The 21,308-nt window shown below is 45.5% G+C and overlaps 2 protein-coding genes across 2 annotated transcripts in view; one reads left to right on the top strand and one right to left on the bottom strand.

The window, feature by feature from the left end:
* Nucleotides 1-2,773: 2,773 nt before the first annotated feature.
* On the bottom strand, nucleotides 2,774-15,743 carry ATP5MK (ATP synthase membrane subunit k). Its single transcript, XM_077258680.1, has 4 exons — nucleotides 15,623-15,743; nucleotides 12,188-12,283; nucleotides 12,016-12,107; nucleotides 2,774-2,979 (listed from the first exon to the last, which is right to left on the bottom strand). Exons 2-3 carry the CDS (start codon nucleotides 12,272-12,274, stop codon nucleotides 12,018-12,020), a joined length of 177 nt encoding a protein of 58 aa, XP_077114795.1. The 5' UTR covers nucleotides 12,275-12,283; nucleotides 15,623-15,743; the 3' UTR covers nucleotides 2,774-2,979; nucleotides 12,016-12,017.
* A 33-nt stretch (nucleotides 15,744-15,776) lies between these two features.
* PDCD11 (programmed cell death 11) overlaps nucleotides 15,777-21,308 on the top strand; it is an 82,552-nt gene continuing 77,020 nt past the window's right edge. Inside the window, exons 1-2 of the mRNA XM_077258678.1 lie at nucleotides 15,777-15,979; nucleotides 19,662-19,766. Of these exons, the coding sequence (XP_077114793.1) occupies nucleotides 15,848-15,979; nucleotides 19,662-19,766 (237 nt within the window). The 5' untranslated portion in view covers nucleotides 15,777-15,847. The remainder of the gene's footprint in view (nucleotides 15,980-19,661; nucleotides 19,767-21,308) is intronic.

The raw sequence follows: 21,308 nt of genomic DNA on the forward strand, positions 1-21,308 counted from the left end.
TGCGAAGATCGTCAACCTTCTCGTGGACGCCCCTTGGCGGCTTCCAGACAGACCCGATCTGCTGTCCCAGGGTCCGATCTGCCACCCGAATTCTCGGTCGCTCAGTTTGACGGCGGGGCTGTTGAGACCGCAGTTCTAAGAGGGTCCGGCCTTTTGGATCGAGTGATTCATACTATGATCCAGGCTAGGAAGCCTTCGTCTTCCAGGATCAACTATCGTACCTGGAAGGCTTACTTCCGTTGGGTGCGTGTCCAACCACTTTTCACCTACGATGTTTCACTTCCTTCCATTTTGGCCTTCCTTTAGGCAGGACTGGATTCGGGCCTCGCTCTTAGTTCCCTAAGGGCTCGTTCACACTTTGCGGATTCTTCTGCGGATTTTTCCGCTGCGGAATTGGAAAATCCGCAGTGCAAAACCGCTGCGGTTTTCACTGCGGATTTTCCTGCGGTTTCTTCTGCAGATTTTCAACAGCACTTTCCTATTGGTGCATGTTGAAAACCGCTGCGGAATCCGCAGAAAGTGACGTGCTCCTTCTTTTTTTTTCCGCAGCAATTCTGCGCGTTTTTTTCCGGGATTTTCCGCAATGTGGGCACAGCGGTTTTTGTTTTCCATAGGGTAACATTGTACTGTACCCTGCATGGAAAACTGCTGCGGATCCGCAGCGTCAAATCCACTGCGGATCCGCAGCAAAAACCGCAAAGTGTGAACATAGCCTAAAGGGCCAGGTTTCTGCGCTCTCCATCCTTTTTCAGAAGACGCTATCTTCTCGGCCACAGGTCAAGACCTTCCTTCAGAGAGTAGCCCATGCTGTCCCTCCGTACAGGGCTCACGTGGATTCATGGGACTTGAATCTTGTGCTGGAGGTTCTGAAGGGTTCCCCCTTTGAGCCTCTCAGGGAGGTTTACGTCAGTTCTATCCTGGAAGGTGGCCATCACTTCTATCCAGCGTGTTTCCGAGTTGGCGGCCCTTTCTTGCTTACCTCCTTTCCTGGTTATCCACCAGGACAAAGGTGGTCTTGAGGCCTCCGCCTTCTTTCCTCCCTAAGGTGGTTTCCACCTTCCACGAGGACATCGTCCTACCCTTCTTTTGTCCAGCTCTGACTCATCCTCTGGAGCGATCGTTGAACAAGCTGAACCTCGTCAGGATGGTGAGGATCTACCTGGCTAGAACGGCCTTTTTTCCGGAAGACTGACTCTCTTTTCGTCAATCCCGATGGCACGCGCAGAGGCCTGCCGCCTTCCAAGGCGACTATTGTGCGCTGGATCAGAATGGCAATTTTGGAGGCTTACCGGGTCAGGAACAGAGTGCTCACTCTACCCAGGCAGTCGGCGCTTCCTGGGCGGTGCACCACAGGGCTTCCGCCCTACAGCTTTGCAAGGCGGCAATCTGGTCTTCCATCCACATGTTTGCCAAACTTTACAAGGTCCATACCTATGCTTTGGCGGACACCAGCCTAGGCAGAAGGATCTTGTATGCTGCAGTAGTGAGTCCTCTGACCTGATGGAAGTCTGTTTTTCCTGCCCCTGGGACGTCCCATGGTTCCTGTGTCCCCCAATGAGGCAATAGAGGAAACAGGATTTTTGGTTGCTTACCGTAAAATCTGTTTCTCGGAGCCTTCATTGGGGGGGACACAGCTCCCTCCCATATTATTGTTTCTGTTGTTCTGTTCTCATGTTTGTGGTTATTTCAACCTTGTTTTTCCTTCTCCTACTGCTTTCTCACTGAGGTTCAGAATGCCAGTTGGTGGGGTGTACACTGCAGAGGAGCTAACTTTTTATGCATAGTGTCAGCAGCATACACCCATGGATCTTGTGTCCCCCCCATGAAGGCTCCGAGAAACAGATTTTACGGTAAGCAACCAAAAATCCTGTTTTCTGTAACAAATGTCATGGATTAACATTGCTGTCAAACACTACAACAGAAGGGTGTGATGTGCACAGATTCCTGTATCCTTCCCCCTTTTTTAATTCATGTGAAGAACTACTCAGGTCTAAAACCACTTTATATGGCTTTTACATTGTGGCTGTCATGAGGTTGGGGCAGGTACTCAGCACTTTGGCCCATGAGCTCTGTAAGTGAAACCTGCCCAATTGTCAGTTTAGTCTTCCACTATCTGGTTGATAAGTAGCATACACCACAAAATAACTTGTACATTGCTCCACATGCATTCTTAATCAGTAAATCAGATATTGTCCCACAAACAATCTAGTAGCGGTGATACATGGGGCACATGCTTATCACCACTGTATTCATTTAAATACATTGGATCCCTTTGAAGTGGTCATGGAGAAAGCACCGATTTGTGCATTTGTTGTCTTTTTTAATGCAAAATTAATATAAATCTGCACGGATTGAAACGGAAATCTGAGTCACAAGAGTTGAGTAGAAAGATTTGCACTGCCCTAGTCCAATCTGCTCCAATGTAGCAGCCATATCAGTCTACCCTTTTCTGCCATCATGGAAGTTTACTATGCACAAAAACAGATGCAGAAATTAAAGTGGTCCAGCTGCCACATCGGAGAAGACTGAACCAGGGCAGTGAGAATCGTGAATTCTAAATATGACCAGTTAGTAGCGCGATGCCTCTCCCCATTATGACTGGGCAGCTCGAGTAATAGGAGTTTTCCTCCACTTCTTATACTTAACACTGGTTTCTTTCAGTCCACCTTGTCCCACTTTAGGCATTGTATGTACTCCCGCTGATTGGCAGAAACCATGGATGGGTCCACTTGATGCTAGAGCAATAACCGTTCTTTTACAGACGACACAGGAGTGACTTGTGAATTATCATTTATTGACTGACAGCTCCAACAAACTTGTGGCTGCCCGGGTAGGAGAGAGCTGCCTCGTTTTGTACAGACTTTTTACCCGAAATTGTAAATAAAGACAACACAAATAATCTGGTATTTAATGTCAAAATGGGAGTAAATCCATGACGAGGAGATGATCCAGCAACTATCAGTCTCTACATCCAGGACACTGTCGACAAAAACAAAAGTCAGGACAGAAATTTAGGACTATGGTGGAAATAAAAATGTGTATGAGATCCCAGAAAAAGGTAACATCTATCAGGACTGGAGGTGAAATGGAGACTAACCTATCTTTACAATCCCTTCATTGTTAGATATCACCACTAAATACAAAGCTCTGTGGCTCAGAACTCACCATATGTATAAGGAAACCTGTCATTGTAGGCTCATGAAGAATAAATCATGTTTGAGTGCATTGTTGCACTGTGAAAAAAATCTGGACAGTATTTTTTCTAGCAGGTTTTACTCAGCAAAAGACAAATCTATGGAGTAAAGTCAATTTGTTTATTATGTATAAAAGTTTTGATAAACTTACGAGACCTGTCAGGAACATATCCTAAAGTCAGTTTTACAAATCGTATTTGCAAAATTTAAGTTCCATGTGATTCTGTGGGACAGAGCCATTAAGCTGGGGCAAAATAGGCAGCATTACAGGTCTCACAGCCAAAGATTGCCATGGATCTCAGTGCAATAAAAGTGCCATTTGCAGAGGCTACAGGGACAAGTAGTTTTGTTACTTATGTCTGATTTAGTCACTAGCTTGGCATTGTACCCTTGGAGATGCAATGTGACCCTATTCACATATTGCAATGCGATACAGCAGTGACACAGTGATCTTTGGCTGTATGACCTGTATTGTGGCGATAGTCAGCCGACCCTAGCCTGAAAGTAGACTGAATAGTGGTACCAGCACAAGGGGCATCGGAGCCCCTGTATGGGATCAGTGGAGGTCCAAGTTACAATTTCAGTCATTCAGCGAATCAGTGATACATTTATTGAAAAAATATCAGTTATATGAGAATTAGTCACCAGGATAAACCTTCACAGTAAGGGTATGTTTCCACGTTCAGGAAGCGCTGCTTGTTTGACGCTGCGCAGCGCTGCAGCGTCAAACAAGCAGCGTCCAGATGTTCCTGCATAGTGGAGGGGATTTGATGAAATCCTGTCTCCACTATGTGTGGAAACCCGCACGCGGCGGCCCTGCGACTACGGACATGCTGCGCGTCTTTTCAGATCGCAGCATGCCCGTACACCTTGCGGGGACGCAGCGTCCCCGCAAGGCATATCACAGGGCCCTATGGGAGAGAGCGATCATCCCGGATGTGAAGAGTTAACACATCCGGCATGATCGCGTCCCATTAAGGGGGCGGGGCTTAGCGCCGAGCGATACCGCCGCCCATCCGTACCGTGGAGTCATACCCTAATGCTTTCCCTCATAACAAATCAGTGTTGATAAAGGATTCTAATGACTTATTCTAACGGGACTAGGCCACATGTTGTAAATGTGAAAATATATTATATATATATCTATATCTGGCTTCTTGCCTTTAACCACAGTACGAAAAGGGGGACATGGCTGCTTTATTCCAAAAACTGCACCACATCTGTCCACAGGTAATGTTTGCTATTACAGCTCAGCTTCATTCACTTTTTGTGAGCGTTGCTGATTGATTTAAACTATTTAGCAACAGCAATATATTAATTTGTATGCAGTTGGGTGGGTGGTGGACCCCAGCTGACTCTTAATAGTTAAAACCAATAGCACTAGGTCTCACTATTCAAGGGGACACTGTACTGGATTATATATGTGGGAATGGGACTACAAGAGGGGTAATATTCTCCCTATATGGGGACTTAATGCATACATTTCTACTTAAATTTCCAAGTAAAGCCAGGGCTAAGTGGGTGAGGGAGTTGGGCCCCTTGGAGGATGACAAGTGGGAATCCGTTCTGGAATGGGTACTAAGATTGTCGTTGAGTGAGCTGAGTAGGCTGTCTCAGCTGTATATAATACACAGAGTCTACAAGTCTATGGATGTCTTATTTAAGGCCAGCCTCAGACTTTCTTCAGAATGTCTCCAATGTAGGAATGATGGTGCAGAGATATACCATATGATGTGAACATGTCCAAGACTGGCCTCTTTTTGGATAGTGATCCTGAGTCGAATTGAGGGGGCATATGGATGTATGGTTCCAAGGGAGCAGGTGGTATGCCTTCTGGGGTATGTGGAGGAGATAATGGTGGAGAATGTAGAAAGAATGTATAAAGATATAAAAGACAGAGCCTCACACGTTGGTGAAATAGATCACAATTTATTCTGCCTTCTGTGGCGACGTTTCGATCCCAAAGATCTTTTTCAAGCAATGGTGGAGAATGTCTTGAAGGAGGCAACTGCCAGATTACATGGCCCGGAAGGTGATCGCAAGATGTTGGATAAGGGAGGAGCCACCGACTAGAGGAGAGTTAATTAATCAAGCGAAACATGTCATTAAAGGGAATCTGTCACCCCAAAATTGGCCTATAAACTAAGGCCACCGGCATCAGGGGCTTATCTACAGCATTCTGTAATGCTGTAGATCAGAGGTGTCAAACTGCATTCCTCGAGGGCCGCCAACAGGTCATGTTTTCAGGATTTCCTTAGCATTCCACAAGGTGCTGGAATCGTTCTGTGCAGGTGATTAAATTATCACCTGTGCAATACAAGGAAATCCTGAAAACATGACCTGTTGGCGGCCCTCGAGGAATGCAGTTTGACACCTCTGCTGTAGATAAGCCCCCGATGTATCCTGAACGATAAGAAAACACCGGATTACGTACCGGTAATGCTCTTTTATAGAGCCACGACAGCACCCACTTGAGAGAGGGGATCCGCCCCTTAGGAACAGGAAACCCTATGGAGAGAATAAAAGGGGCGGTCCCCCTCGCTCCCACAGTTGGGTTACAGAGAATGAGAGGAACCGCCCACCAGTATTAGTAGGCAATCCAATATCATCGTTTATCTTTAGTTAACATAAGTATAGCTAACTACAAGAACCATTCACCCTTATCAGTGCTCATATATAAAATTTACTTATTAGGGAGGGAAGTGAAGGGGTGCTGTCGTGGCTCTATAAAAGAGCATTACCGGTACGTAATCCGGTGTTTTCTCTTCGCCACGACAGCACCCACTTGAGAGACTTACAGAGATAGTCATTTGGGAGGGATCACCGTGTTAAGAACAGATCTACCGAAAGACAAGTCAGATGAGGAAGACAAGTCCAATCTATAGTGAGTATAGAAGGTAGTAGGAGAAGACCAGGTTGCGGCCTTACATATCAGTTCTATTGGAACCTCCGCTCTCTCAGCCCAGGATGAAGACATCGCACGGGTAGAGTGTTCTTTTACAGTCTCGGGCGGATTCTCCCCTTTGCTGAATAGGCCAGACAAATTGCGTCCGAAATCCATCGAGACAACGTGTTCTTCGTGACACCAGAACCTTTCTTGTGGCCCTGGAATGAAACAAAGAGAGCCCTGCTCTTCCTCCAGGGGCTAGTTCTGTCTAGGTAAGCTATTACTGCTCTTTTAACATCTAAAGTATGGTACCTTTCCTCTTCCTGATTTGTGGGATTACTATAGAAGGAAGGAAGGAAGATCTCTTGGGATCTGTGAAACTTGGTCCGTACTTTAGGTACGTAAGAAGGGTCTGTTTTTAAGACAATCCTATCCTGGAAAATTGACAGAAAGGAAGGATCTATCGATAACGTCTGAATATCGCCTACTCTTCTGGCTGATACTAAAGCAACAAGGAAAGCTGTTTTAAGAGTAACATACTTTATATGGGCTGAGTGTATAGGCTCGAATGGTCCCCCTGTTAGGGCCTCTAGAACTAGATTAAGATCCCATGGTGGTATGTGGGGAATCTGGATTGGTTCTGCCCGTTGGCATGCTGAGATGAACCGTGCTACCCATCTGTCTCCTGCAATATTGTGACTATACAGAGCTCCTAGAGCAGAAACCTGCACTTTTAGTGTACTGACCGATAAGCCTAAGTCACGTCCTTTCTGAAGAAATTCTAAAATTGCAGAAATAGGAATTTCTTCTGATAGAGCTGCAGGGTAGAAAGTTAGAAATTTTTTCCCCATATTCTCACATATATGGTTGTTGTAGACCTCTCTCTACTAAGTAGAAGGGTATCAATCAATCAATCTCTCTGAAAACCCCCTTAGTTTTAATAGTTGCCTTTCAAACACCAGGCTGTCAACCGTAGGCCCTTCACATGATGGTGGTTGAAGGGACCCTGAGAGAGAAGGTCCTGAGTCTCTGGAAGGATCCATGGATCTGCAAGCGACATGGCCCTGAGGCACGAAAAACATGGCCTCTTGGGCCAGAATGGTGCTATTAGGATTATGCTCGCTTTGTCTTCCCTTATCTTCCTGATTACGGTCGGAAGGAGTATTAATGGAGGGAAGGCATAAGCTTGTCGGAATGTCCATGGAACTTGGAGAGCATTTAGGATATCTGGGTTGTCGGACAGGAACAATGAAGCGAACTTTTTGACCTGTCTGTTGCCTCTTGTTTCAAACAGGTCTATGTCGGGGGTGCCCCCCCTCTTGGCTATCATCTTGAAGATATGCCAACTGAGTTCCCACTCTCCTTGGTGGAGAGTGACGGCTGAGGAAATCTGCCTTCGAATTTTCCACTCCTCTGACATGCAATGTCGACCAAGACCGGAGATGTATCTCGGCCATAGATAGGATCTTGTCTGTTTTAGACATGAGAGTTCCCGATTGGGTTCCTCCTTGATGGTTTATATATGCAACGGATATGTTGTCTGACAGTATCCTTGTGTGAGTTCCGTGTAACTGTGGAAGGAATTTACATATGGCATGATAAACTGCTTTCAGCTCTCTTTCATTAAAGGAATCCTTCGACTCACTAAGAGACCATTGGCTCTGAACTATCTGGTCTTCCAAATGTGCTCCCCAACCAGTAGGACTGGCGTCAGAAAAAAATTATTCTTGAAGGTTTAATCACCCAGGGGACTCCACCGATCAGATGGTCTGGTTCTAACCACCAGTGGAGAGACTAACACATTTAATGGGAGGCAGAGGCGACTACTCAAATGGCCTTGCAATTTTTCATCTTCCCGTAAAATTGTGTATTGTAACCGCCTAGCGTGAAACTGAGCCCATGCAACCGCCGGAATATATGATGTAAAGGAACCCAAAAGAGACATACCTTCTCTAAGGGAAATTACCGGGTTATTAATAACTGATTGTACTTTCTTTTTTATTTTTAACTGTTTGGATTCTGGGAGGAAGCATCGCTGACATTCAGAGTCTAGGATAAGACCCAGAAATGTCTGACGGGTTGTTGGAGATAATCTGGATTTTTCCCAGTTAATTAACCATCCCATTTCCTGTAGAGATGAGATCGTATCAGATAGGGGCTGTTCACATTGTGAGGGGGAGTTTCTTACCACCAGAAGGTCATCTAAATATGGAACTATGAGGGTATCTTTTAATCTTAAAAACGACATTACTTCCGACATTAGAAAAGACTCCGGGAACTATTGACAGTCCGAAGGGCATTGCTGTGTATTGAAAATGACGTATTTGCCCCTTGATCATGATTGCTACACGCAGATATTGCTGATGTTCAATATAAATTGGTAGATGGTAATATGCATCTTTTAGGTCGAGGACTGCCATAAAGCACCCAGGGAATAGAAGTTTTACTGTGGACCTAATTGATTCCGTCTTGGAGGTTTGATTTATTAGAAAGATTCAATTTTTTTTTTTTTTTTTTTTTTTTAAGATTTATTATAGCCCTATATGATCCGTCAGGCTTTGGGATCAAAAATAAAGGGGAGTAAAAACCTTTTCCCCTCTGATGGAACGGAACTTCCACTAATACTCTCTTGGATAGGAGATGAATTATTTCCTGTTCCAAAAATTGTTGTTGGGCTTCAGATTTTAAAGAAGTCAATAGGAATGAGTCCGGAGGGACTCGGGCAAACTTTAATTTTAAGTCTAAAGTTATGAGGCTAGTTGCCCAGGAGTTATATGTAACTGCACACCATTGTGTGGTGAAAAAGGACAATCTGCCACCTACTGGCAAATCTGCACTAACGCGGTTTGTCTTCCATTTTAAATGGACGTTTCCCGAAAAAGGTGCCTCTTTGTTTGTTATCTCTATTGGCCCAGCGGTCTTGGTTTTTAAAATCCCTTTTATTAAGGATGGGTCTTCGGAATGCTCTCCTATAAGATGGAAAAAGCTATTAGGGAATCCCTTTTCTCTTTCACCCGCCTTAGTTAGAATCTCATCTAACTTTGTACCAAAAAGGTACTCACCCTGGCATGGAAGGCCACATAATTTGATTTTTGTTTGGGCGTCTCCCTTCCAACCTTTTTAGCCACAGGGCGCGACGGGCCGCGTTAGTGAGGCCTGCTGACTTGGCAGCCAACCTGATAGAGTCTGCAGATGAGTCCGCTAAAAATGCTGTAGCGCCTCTGATTAGGGTTAAAGAGATCAGTTTTTCTCTAGACAGGCCCCCTTTTTAGACCTTCCTCCAGGTCATTAAGCCAGACTAACATGGACTTTGCCGTACATGTAGCTGATATAGCCGGTTTGAATGCCCCAGTACATGATTCCCATGCCCGTTTTAACAAAGAGTCAGCTTTGCGATCTAGGGGGTCTTGTAAGGAACCAGAATCTTCCACAGGCAGCAAGGATTCTTTGGACATAGATGCCACCGCTGCGTCTACCTTCGGGGCTTTAACCCACACAGACATGTCCTCATCCTTAAAGGGATAACGCCTCTTTGATGACGATGGTAATCCTCTCTGCCCCTGACTCTCCCATTCTTTCTTAACCAGATCTTTGATTGGTGTTATTACGGGAAAGGTAGGCCTTTTCTTTTCTGACAATCCTGCGATCATTATATCTTGCGGTGTCCTAAGGTCTTTACTTTCTTTTATACCCACGGTGTTAAATACAGACCTGACAAGATTATCTATACTGTCTGTAGGAAAGCACATATCTTGCTCCCCTTTCGAGGAATTATATTCCAGGGACACATCCGTATCTTCCTTATCAGAAGAATGATCTGATCTTGGAGAATTATACTTCCTGCTCTTAGTTTCAGGAATACTTTCTGAACTACGGAACGCTCGTAACTCGTCCCTGATTACTCTCAATACAGACATAACACATTTTCTTTGTGTAATTATCCGGGAGGGGCTGGGTACATAAGGCACATTGTCTGTGCTTCGATTTCGATCTTTTTGTCTAGGGTATATAAATAAGAGGGGCCATGATTAGCTTAATAGGGAGGGTACACACTCACCCCAGTGAAGCAGATGGTCAAGGTACCGGCCGTAGAGGAGGAGATGCAAGCACAGGCTGAGATGAAGATCGGTCAGATCTCTTCTCTTTTGTGCTCTTTGAGGAGGAATTTCGTCCGCTGCATGCGCTGCTGCGAGGGAAGTTAGCTGTGACCTCTGAAAGCACCGCTGAGTCCTGAGGTGGCGTCGCCATGCTTGGACGCCGAGGAATCAGAGCCGGCGTCATTCAATGCTGGGCGCAGCCATCTTCTTCCTGTTGAACCCGGAAGTCCTCACCACTTCCGGGTCGCGGCCATCTTGGATCTTGTGTGCACTGCCCGGCGTCATCTCTCCTCTGCTCTCGCCCTGGACGCTTCCATATCACCTCCAGGGGAGCCAAATGGCAGCTACACACTCGCGCATATCGCTAGCAGCAGCGTCGCGCATCGGAGCATGAATATCTGCCGCAGGCCCGCTGATGCGTCCTCCTGCCCGTGATCCATGTGACCTCCTGCCCTGGCCTCACGGAGCCTGCCAGCAGAGGGGGGAAAACTGACACCAGGACCCCCGACGCTGCTTCCAGCACTGGAGCCCCTGCCGTCCTCACAGGTAAACCGCACAGGCGGCATCCAGGCTAGGTATCCTCTTCTCCATGGGTTCCCTTAGGAACAGGAAACCAACTGTGGGAGCGAGGGGGACCGCCCCTTTTATTCTCTCCATAGGGTTTCCTGTTCCTAAGGGGCGGATCCCCTCTCTCAAGTGGGTGCTGTCGTGGCGAAGAGAAAAACACGTTAGATTATACTCACCCAGGGGCGGTCCGGCGCCTCTTATCTTCATACGATGACGTCCTCTTCTGGTCTTCACGCTGCAGCTCCGGCGTACTTTATCTGACCTGTTGAGGACAGCGCAAAGTACTGCAGTGCGCAGGAGCTGGGCCTCTCTGACCTGCGCGCTGCAGTAGTTGCTGGTGGCCTTAGTATATAGGCCAATCTTGGGGTGACAGATTCCCTTTAAATTGGAGAAGGGAGTTTACAGAAAAAGGGGGAAATCTGCCCTAAATGAAAAGTTGTGGATGCCATGGCTGGAGTATGTATAAAGTCATTGAAACCATTGGGAAAGACCACGAGAAACTGTCTGAGGTATATACCCTCTTACACTCCTTTATGAGATGTAACATTGTAATAACCCTCTATTAAGTAGGGATGGGGAATACTGGGATGATAATAAGAGCTGTCTATAGGGGGGTTGGGGGGGGGGGGGGGGGGGGGGGGGGAGTTTTGTTATCGGTTATTTGGGGTGTCATATTTGAAATTGAATGTCTTCTGAAAAGATTGTACCCCGATAAATAGATTTTTCTTAAAAACAACATGAGTAAAAAACAAAAATTGTGCTGCAAAAAATCAGTGGTCAGTGTAGCCCAGGCCTAATACAGATGAGGTGCAATACAAGACAACCGGTCATCAATGGAAGAAAGATGAAAGCTGCACAGATTAGTAGGTTTCACAAGGCCAGTTGCTCTGCTAGATAAATGGGACTCAGTGGGCAACCTGGCTTAAGACCTACAGCCAATTTCATAATTGGCTATAAGTTAAACTTAAAAGGGGTTGTCCAAGCTAATTACATTCATTAGGATATCAGCAATATCCGTTCACTGGAGGTGTAACTTGTCAGATTCATGCCGCTCGTAGCTATATGTGAACTGTCGCACTAAGCTGATGGTGTGGCAGCTGCCAAGAACTGCAGCTCGGCGCCTATTCAACTGAATGTCATCGGAGCGGCCGTGCTTGGAGATCACTACACCACAAGCTCCCATTACTGGAAACAGACGTGGCCCACTATAACAAACCAATATCTGATCTTACCAATGTAAAGAGGGCTGAGCATTACTTACGTCACTTACCGTTATTTATCTTTGATCGCTGCTTGTTTCTTGGGCTTTAATTTAAAGAAAAGGACAATGGCGGCGAGGCTTGCGTATGTGGCCAGTACACACTGCAAAGGGAAAAAAGTTAAATCTTAGAAAAAGCTGAAATAAGGATTAAGGACAGGAAGGACCGTGCCCAATCACCTACATTCCTCCTGCCAATCATGGTATAAGAATTGAAGTATTTCTTGATGCCAGTGAAGTGGTACTGTGTCCCCGCGTCGTGTCCTCCCATGGTGAATTACTGAAAGAAACATGAGACACGAAAACCTCATTAATAAGGGACACGTGACTCCTTGCGACGATTGTACGCAGTATATGCTTTAGAGACATTGCTGAAAGACCGGGCACAAGTGGCTACGATATCTTTCTATCACCCAAACCTGCAGTGTTCACTAGGAGCCATCAGTGACAGGTCTCCGGTATAGCAGTCTCCGGTTTTGAGACCCTCTCACACTTATTTATTTTACTTTGTAAATTTTTTTCTTTTTTTATTACTCATCTTAGACTGATCTAAAAGTACAGGCCGCAATATAGTCTGGCGCTTGTCACAAATCTGCTGATTGTCATTGGAAACCATCAACAAGTATGCCGACGCTCACGCCTCTTACAGACTAGCTCACCTTAGTACATAGTAGTGAATTTTACATACATCAGATTACAGGCCAGCACCTGAACTAGAAATCACCAGGACTCCACAGGTATCAAGTTAGCTAGTAATGCTGGGAAATGTAAGGCTATGTTCACACGTTGCATTTTTGCAGTGGTTTTTTTTATGCAAATTTTCAGCTAAGCATCAGCAAAGTCTGAGATGCAGAAATCTCATGCATACACCTTGTTTTTTCCCTGACTTTCAAAATGCAGCATGTCACTTTCAGCGTTTTTCACCCATTGAAAGCAATGGGTGGTGCAAAAAAAAAAAAAAAGCTGGAAAAAACACAGGCATCAGGCTTTGCTGCATTTTTGGTGCCTAAACCTGATGAAGTTGCATCAGATTTTTTTTTTTTTTATGCCCTCAATTTTTTTATCAGCATGTACAAGAGAAATTTACCCTGAAAAAAACACAGTAAAACAAAAAGGCAACGTGTGACCATAGCCTTAATGGCGATTCCTCTCTCTGCTTCCTGTACTCCGTCTTGCTCAGACCACGAGAAGTTGGGGGTCAAAGAAACAATCAAGAACGGCTGAGCTTAGGCAGTGTCTAACTCCTAGAAATTTCCATGGAAGTTAGAGAAATCATTCAGGCGTCCGTTCACCTCATACGAGTTCTATACATAATTTTCACACAACACAAACCTATTATAGTCTATGTAGCTGTTAACACATCTGTGTATTTTTGCTGACTGACTGCACAAAAATCAGACTTCTCCATGGGTGATCTGAGGCTCGGATGAATCTCGCCAATACAAGTCTATTGGTCAATGGAAGAAAAAAATAAATAAACAGGACTCGGGTGCAATCCACGTGCTGTCCGTTTTCATGGACTGTGTTCCTGTATCTTCCATTAAGAGTATGGGTGGAAGCCGTCAGAAGAATGAACATAATACGTCTTTAAGGCTAAGTGCACACGTTGCAGAATTGCAGCGGAAATTTCAGCAACTCCTGCCGCGGGTATATCGCATGCGGAAGGGGCATGCGTTTTCCCGCTAAACACTAGAGTTTTTAGCTTGCAGAATGCTTGCGTTTTCCAAGCGATCTGTAGCATCGCTTGGAAAACTGATTGACAGGTTGGTCACACTTGTCAAACAGTGTTTGACAAGTGTGACCAACTTTTTACTATTGATGCTGCCTATGCAGCATCAATAATAAAAAGAACGTTAAAAATAAAAATCATGATATTCTCACCTTCCGGTGTCCTCGGCAGTCTTCCCGCTCCTCGCGATGCTCCGGTCCCAATAATGCATTGCGGCAATGACTTCAGATGACGTAGCGGTCTCGCGACACCGCTACGTCATCACAGGTCATTTTCGCAAGGCATTATTGGGAACGGAAGCATCACGAGGAGCGTGAAGACTGCCGAGGACGTCGGAAGGTGAGAATATCACGATTTTTTATTTTAATTTTTTTTTTTTTTTTTTTAACAATTATATGGTTCCCAGGGCCTGGAGGAGAGTCTCCTCTCCTCCACCCTGGGCACCATCCGCACAGGATCCGCTTACTTCCCGCATGGTGGGCATAGCCCCATGCGGGAAGTAAGCGGATCAATGCATTCTTATGTGTGCGGAATCCCCGCGATTCCGCAAAAAGAATGAACATGCGTATTTTTCCGGAATGCGGAAAAAAACGGAAAATGTGCACAAAAATTGCGGATTTCATTCTAATAATAGGATGCTTAATGTATGCGTTTTATCACGTTTTCATAGCGAAAAAACGCAAAAAATCCTGAACGTGTGCACACAGCCTTAATGTGGGCAGCACCATAGATTATAATGGGTACATGTAGCATCCGTGGAAAAAAAAGCAAAACAAAACCTGATGCCACACATACCGGAGACACGTACATGTGAACAAGGCCTCAGACTGTAGTATACAGGACCACAACCAAGAGAACAGGGCAAGTCCCTTACTATTATGAAACATATCGCTATAGTTCCCGATTTATTTAAATTTCATATTTTGGACTCCATTTTCCCAGCCAGCGAGGGTGGAGGTGGGCTTGTAGGTATCAAACGTTAGGGGTCTGCTGCAGGGGGGGGGGAATGACTTGGTGATCATGACCTTAGCTGTTTGTCGGGTCCATATTCCAAAAGGTCATGACACGACCCTTTTAAACAAAACTTTATATATTCCCATTATGTCACTCAGAACCAAAGTTTATGGGAATCTGGTAGATGCTGCCGAAACACGGGCAGATAAATGAGATTACGGCCAGTACCTTAAAAGCCGGGGATTACAGGGAGCAATGACTAGTCCAGTGCAGACCCCAGATGATTCCTCCGCCCTTCTTGAGTGACATGACTCTGCACACACATGGGACAGATCTGTCAAACAACTGGAGTGGGGTGAGGGGCCACCAGGCAGGGACCCCATCAGACTAGTCCCTATAGTCCCCAGTCTGGGAGAGGGGGATTAAGGGCCTACAGCAGTCTCTTGAAACAAATGCCAGCATCACCACATAGGCCAGGGATTGGGTGGAGGTTACCGGCCAACAGACCAGCAGGGCCGAAGCTGCAGAGGATTTAAAGGGATCATTCGGATGCAGGTTGATTTAAAAAAAAAAAACCATGCATCAATTACCCTCCCCAGGTCCATCACTGACTCTTCGCTAATCCTGTCATGATGCCAGTTATTGTCTGCAGCCAATCAGCAAGCTCAGTGGCTCTGAGCTCAATGATCGGCTGCAGCGCTGTGACATCAACGCTGCAGACAATAGACACTGGGAGCAATGGGGTAGAATCAGTTGGACCCGGGGAAGGTGAGTAATGCGAAGTTATAGAACATGAAGAGTGACAGCCCCGCATCCGGCCAGTCCTGCATTGGAGGCCGCCGGGTAACTGCACTGACAACCGGCCCGAATAATAAGCAACAAATCACATCAAAGACCAAACCCAGCCATAGAGCTGTGACCCGCCGCAGCGCTCACCAGTCCGTGCCTGCAGCAACGTGCCAATGCCCTTCACTGCCGACTGCTGCGCCCGCCGTCTGCGGCTTTCTAACAACCGGCTCACCTCATTGGCTGCTCCAACTGCTCGTCAAAGATTTCTGCCTTCCTATTGGCCGCTAAAATCTCTCGCTCTCCGAGACCCAGAAGGTGACCCCGGTGACGCGTTTCTCAGACCAGGAACAGGAAGTAGTGTGTCACGTGACTATGTGGCTGGAACTTTCTACTTCCGGGTTAACAGCACGGGTAACCCACGTGTGTGATCGCTGCATGTTTCTGCCGAGGAGCCCGGCTGTGAGCAGCGGAGCCCCCCGTGTGTGTGTGAGCTGTGTGCAGCCGGTAAGTGACCGCCTGATCAGAGCTAGAATAAGGGGCTGGTTGTAAAGCTGGGCTGTGAGGCATGTGACCATCCCAAGCTTCACAGACAGGAGTGATGGCGTGTGAGGCTGCCTCCTGCTCCTGATGCTCGTACTGCGGTCTTTCCATCCTCACCCCTTAAAGGGGTTGTCTCGTTGTGTTAAATGGGAGAAAGCTGCAAAGTTCCTGTAAAATCATGAACTGTGCAGTTTACATCTTATCAAAGAGCCTCTCAGGTTTTCAAGAGATATTTAATATTTAATGTTATTGTTTACATCTTGTTGCCTAGGTTACTGACCACCTTTGCAGTCTTATTTGCCGTGGCCTAGACGAGGAGCGCAGCGCTTACAAGCTCTTTCCAATAGTAGAGCACTGCTGTGAAGTCTGCCATGGTCAGGCATCCTCCGTGTCCTGCGCTCCTCCCATGCTGTCCCATATAGCGGCATCGGTAATGCCCAATCTGCATGTTGGTGAAGGAGCACTCACTGTCAGCACATACGAGGACAATATATGGGCCCTTTGCAGCCCAATAGTCCATCATAATGCACAATCCCATCTGCTTTGGTGGTAGTTGCCCTTTACTTCTTGGGCCCCTGTGCAGGGTTGCATTATTGATATGTCCACCATTACCCAGGTTTCGGGAGGCTGGGGAGTGGCGTGCTCTTGCCAAAGAATGAGAGACAACCCCTATAATCAGTGTAGCTCTGATCAATGGTGCACGATCACGCTAGGCTTACTTGCTGGTATCAGTGGATGTGGCGTCGCCTGCTCTGCTTTCCTCTCGATGCCAATGTAATGGGGCAAGTTAATCACGAATGAACGTTGATAAAAAAACTCTTGTTTTGTGACTATATTTTGCCTTTTAATCAGGTTGCTAATGAATGAGCGATGTGAAAACAGAGAACTATGGTTATGCTCTCTTGTTATTCAGAATGGACATTACAAAAAACATAATTACTCTGTCACCAGTCTTAAGGCCCCGTCTCACATAGCGAGATCGCTGCTGAGTCACAAGTTTTGTGACGCAACAGCGACCTCAGTAGCGATCTCGCTATGTGTGACACGTACCAGCGATCAGGCCCCTGCTGTGAGATCGCTGGTCGTGTCGGAATGGCCTGGGCCGTTTTTTGGTCGTTGAGGTCCCGCTGACATCGCTGAATCGGTGTGTGTGACACCAATCCAGCGATGTCTTCACTGGTAACCAGGGTAAACATCGGGTTACTAAGCGCAGGGCCGCGCTTAGTAACCCGATGTTTACCCTGGTTACCAGCGTAAATGTAAAAAAAAAAAAACAGTACATACTTACCATCTGATGTCCGTCAGGTCCCTTGCCGTCTGCTTCCCACACTGACTGAGCGCCGCAAAGTGAAAGTGAAAGTACAGCACAGCGGTGACGTCACCGCTGCGCTCTGCTCTCACTGTACGGCGGCACTCAGTCAGAGCAGGAAGCAGACGGCAAGGGACCTGACGGACATCAGATGGTAAGTATGTACTGTTTGTTTTTTTTGGTAACCAGGGTAAACATCGGGTTACTAAGCGCGGCCCTGCGCTTAGTAACCCGATGTTTACCCTGGTTACCCGGGTGCTGCAGGGGGACTTCGGCATCGTTGAAGACAGTTTCAACGATGCCGAAGTCGTTCCCCTGATCGTTGGTCGCTGGAGAGAGCTGTCTGTGTGACAGCTCCCCAGCGACCACACAGCGACTTACCAACGATCACGGCCAGGTCGTATCGCTGGTCGTGATCGTTGGTAAATCGCTATGTGAGACGGGGCCTTTACTCTGCTCTACCCCGCCCCTGTCTACTATTGCGCCTTTACTTGGATAATAATCATACATGTACAGAGGCTTTGCATGAATGTTGATAAAAACTCTGGCGTTGTGACTATATTGCCTTTTAACCCCTTAGTGACGGAGCCAAATTTTTGAAATCTTACCAATGTCAATTTATGTGGTAATAACTCTGGAACGCTTCATCCATGTTTGAAGTGACTTTGGGGCTTATATATATATTGGGGGTATATATTGGGGGTATATATATATATACCCCCAAAAGTTATACCATTTTAAAAACATCACCCCTCAACATATTGAAAACTGCTATCAGGTAGTTTATTACCCCTTCAGGTGATTTTTAGGAATTAATGCAAAGTGACATGATAGGAATGAGAAAGTGTTTTTTTTTTTTTACTACCTAAATGCCGCTAACTTCTGTACAGGTTACAACAGCCGTCAGACTGTAAGGCCGCTATTTCGTGATGAACTGCCATGGCAAACATCAGGGCCACACAATCCTGATCTGCGGACACCGACTGGGATAAAGATGAAGCCCCCACATACTGTTAACCATTTATATGATGTAGTCACTATTGACAGCAGCATCTAAGGGGTTAAACAGATTTAGGTGCAAACACTGATCGTGGCTGATGCGGCAAGCTGTCAGCTATATTGTACAGCCGACAGCTGCTGGATTGTCAGCTGTATGGGGAGGCTATTCTCTTATATCTCAGGTCAGTAAAAGACGTATTGGCGGTCATTAAGGGGTTAAAAAGGTTGACTTTTACTCAGCACAAAAGATCATCTTTTTTGCCAATTCATTCTTATGTAATCAGGACTTGCACTGCAGAGAATCATGGCAGCCTTTGTGCATTGAGTGATCTATTGAAGATCGTTCAGCGCACACCATTTATTTTTAAATGACCGCCGATCGGTAATAGTTTACCAATCGGTGGTCACATTGTGCTGCCGCTTAGTCCGTGTAAATGGACGTTAAGCGGAGCAAGACTAACCCCTTTAATAAAGCTGGTCACAATGTTGTATGTCCGTCTGTGTAGATTTGCAGCAGGGAATCCTCAGCGCATTACAGAGGCAGCAAAGTGAATGAAATTATACCAAGCCTCATCCATGCGAAAAAATCATATTCAGTGGATTAAACTGTAGTTCATTTTGTGAAGCTGCATTTTGTCACTTTATACTGTGCTTTATTCTCTCGGATTTCACCAATTTACAGTATAAAAGGTGAAATCTGCACCAGAATTCTCACCAAATCCACCAGATTATGGTGTGGATTTAATATGAATAAACTGCAAAATATGCAGTGTAAAATTTGCCGGACACCACATTCATCATGAAGTAATGGTACACTTAAAAGAGAAGCTGCCTGCACGTTTTTACATATAGAAGTAGTGGTATGGCTATATAGGTGCTTGTCCCCCAATAAGAATCTTACATTTTTCGTGTTTTGTTTTTTTTTGTAGAGATTCAATGTTCCAGGCCTGAGAAATCTAGGATAGAAGTCATATGCAGATCAGGCTGGAAGTGCACTGAGGGCGTGTCAATGCAGCTGGACTTCCTTTCCCAAGAACATTGACACGCCCCCTGTGCACTTCCAGCCCGATTTGCATATGACTTCTACACTAGATTTCTCAGGGCTGCAATATCGAATCTCTACAAAAAGAAAAGATATTCTTTCTGTTGAGGGAAGAGCATCTACACGTCCATACCATGAATTCCATATGTAAAAATGTGCTGAAGCACGACTGATGGAATAGTTTAATGGTGTGCAGGCAATAGCAGCCGACTTGCTTGCGATTTTCATCGTAGAGTGAAAAAGTACAATTCTCTTAATAGTTTTGTAATGTTTTATTTGTTTTTTTTCTTTATCAGACATACACCAAAATGGAAGAGAGTTTCCCCCGAGGGGGCGTACAGAAGAAATCCGAAGTAACTGGCATTAAGAAGAGGCCGCGAGAAGATGACAACCTCTTTTCTGTATGTCAATGAGCCATTTTGCCTTAGGTTCAAAAGGAAATATTTTTAATATAACTTTAAAAATATATTTATTTACTCACAATGCGGTGATTGAAAGCTGGCGGCTGCTGGGAGAAATAAATTCACTCTCTCCCAGTAGCTGCACCTTCGGCACGGCGGCTCGACATCATTGTAATGTAATAGTAATGCTATGAACCAGCAGGTCATTTGGGGACATGGTGGGTCCCTTTAACCCCTTCATGACCCAGCCTATTTTGACCTTAATGACCTGGCCATTTTTTGCAATTCTGACCAGTGTCCCTTTATGAGGTAATAACTCAGGAACGCTTCAACGGATCCTAGCGGTTCTGAGATTGTTTTTTCGTGACATACTGGGCTTCATGTTAGTGGTAAATTTAGGTCGATAATTTCTGCGTTAATTTGTGAAATAAAACTTAAATTTGGCGAAAATTTTGAAAATTTCGCAATTTTCACATTTTGAATTTTTATTCTGTTAAACCAGAGAGTTATGTGACACAAAATAGTTAATAAATAACATTTCCCACATGTCTACTTTACATCAGCACAATTTTGGAAACAAATTTTTTTTTTTGCTAGGAAGTTATAAGGGTTAAAATTTGACCACTGATTTCTCATTTTTACAACAAAATTTACAAAACCATTTTTTTTAACCTCACATGTGGGGGTAAACCACTGTTTGGGCGCACGGCAAGGCTCGGAAGGGAAGGCGCGCCATTTGACTTTTTGAATGGAAAATTAGCTCCAATCGTTAGCGGACACCATGTCGCGTTTGGAGAGCCCCTGTGTGCCTAAACATTGGAGCTCCCCCACAAGTGACCCCATTTTGGAAACTAGACCTCCCAAGGAACTAATATAGATGTGTGGTGAGCACTTTGAACCCCCAAGTGCTTCACAGAAGTTTATAACGCAGAGCTGTGAAAATAATAAATACGTTTTCTTTCCTCAAAAATAATTTTTTAGCCCAGAATGGTTTAATTTTCCCAAGGGTAACAGGAGAAATTTGACCCCTAAAGTTCTTGTCCAGTTTCTCCTGAGTACGCTGATACCCCATATGTGAGGGTAAACCACTGTTTGGGCACATGCCGGGGCTCGGAAGTGAAGTAGTGACGTTATGAAATGCAGACTTTGATGGAATGCTCTGCGAGCGTCACGTTGTGTTTGCAGAGCCCCTGATGTGCCTAAACAGTAGAAACCCCCAACAAGTGACCCCATTTTGGAAACTAGACCCCCAAAGGAACTTATCTAGATGTGTGGTGAGCACTTTGAACTACAAAGTGCTTCACAAAAGTTAATAACGCAGAGCTGTGAAAATAAAAAATAATTTTTCTTTCCTCAAAAATAATTTTTTAGCCCGCAATTTTTTATTTTCTCAAGGGTTACAGGAGAAATTGGACCCCAAAAGTTGTTGTCCAGTTTCTCCTGAGTACGCTGGTACCCCATATGTGGGGGTAAACCACTGTTTGGGCACACGTCGGGACTCGGAAGGGAGAGAGCACCATTTGACTTTTTCAACGCAAGATT

The sequence above is a fragment of the Ranitomeya variabilis genome, chromosome 4 (assembly GCF_051348905.1).
Source record: "Ranitomeya variabilis isolate aRanVar5 chromosome 4, aRanVar5.hap1, whole genome shotgun sequence".
NCBI classification, from domain to species: Eukaryota; Metazoa; Chordata; class Amphibia; order Anura; family Dendrobatidae; genus Ranitomeya; species Ranitomeya variabilis.

Excerpts from the sequence above, each read along its gene's own strand:
- ATP5MK (XM_077258680.1), bottom strand. The coding sequence starts at position 12,274 with ATGGGAGGACACGACGCGGGGACACAGTACCACTTCACTGGCATCAAG. Across the intron at positions 12,108-12,187 it reads CCATGATTGGCAGGAGGAAT|TGTGTACTGGCCACATACGC; the intron begins GTAGGTGATTGG and ends TTCCCTTTGCAG.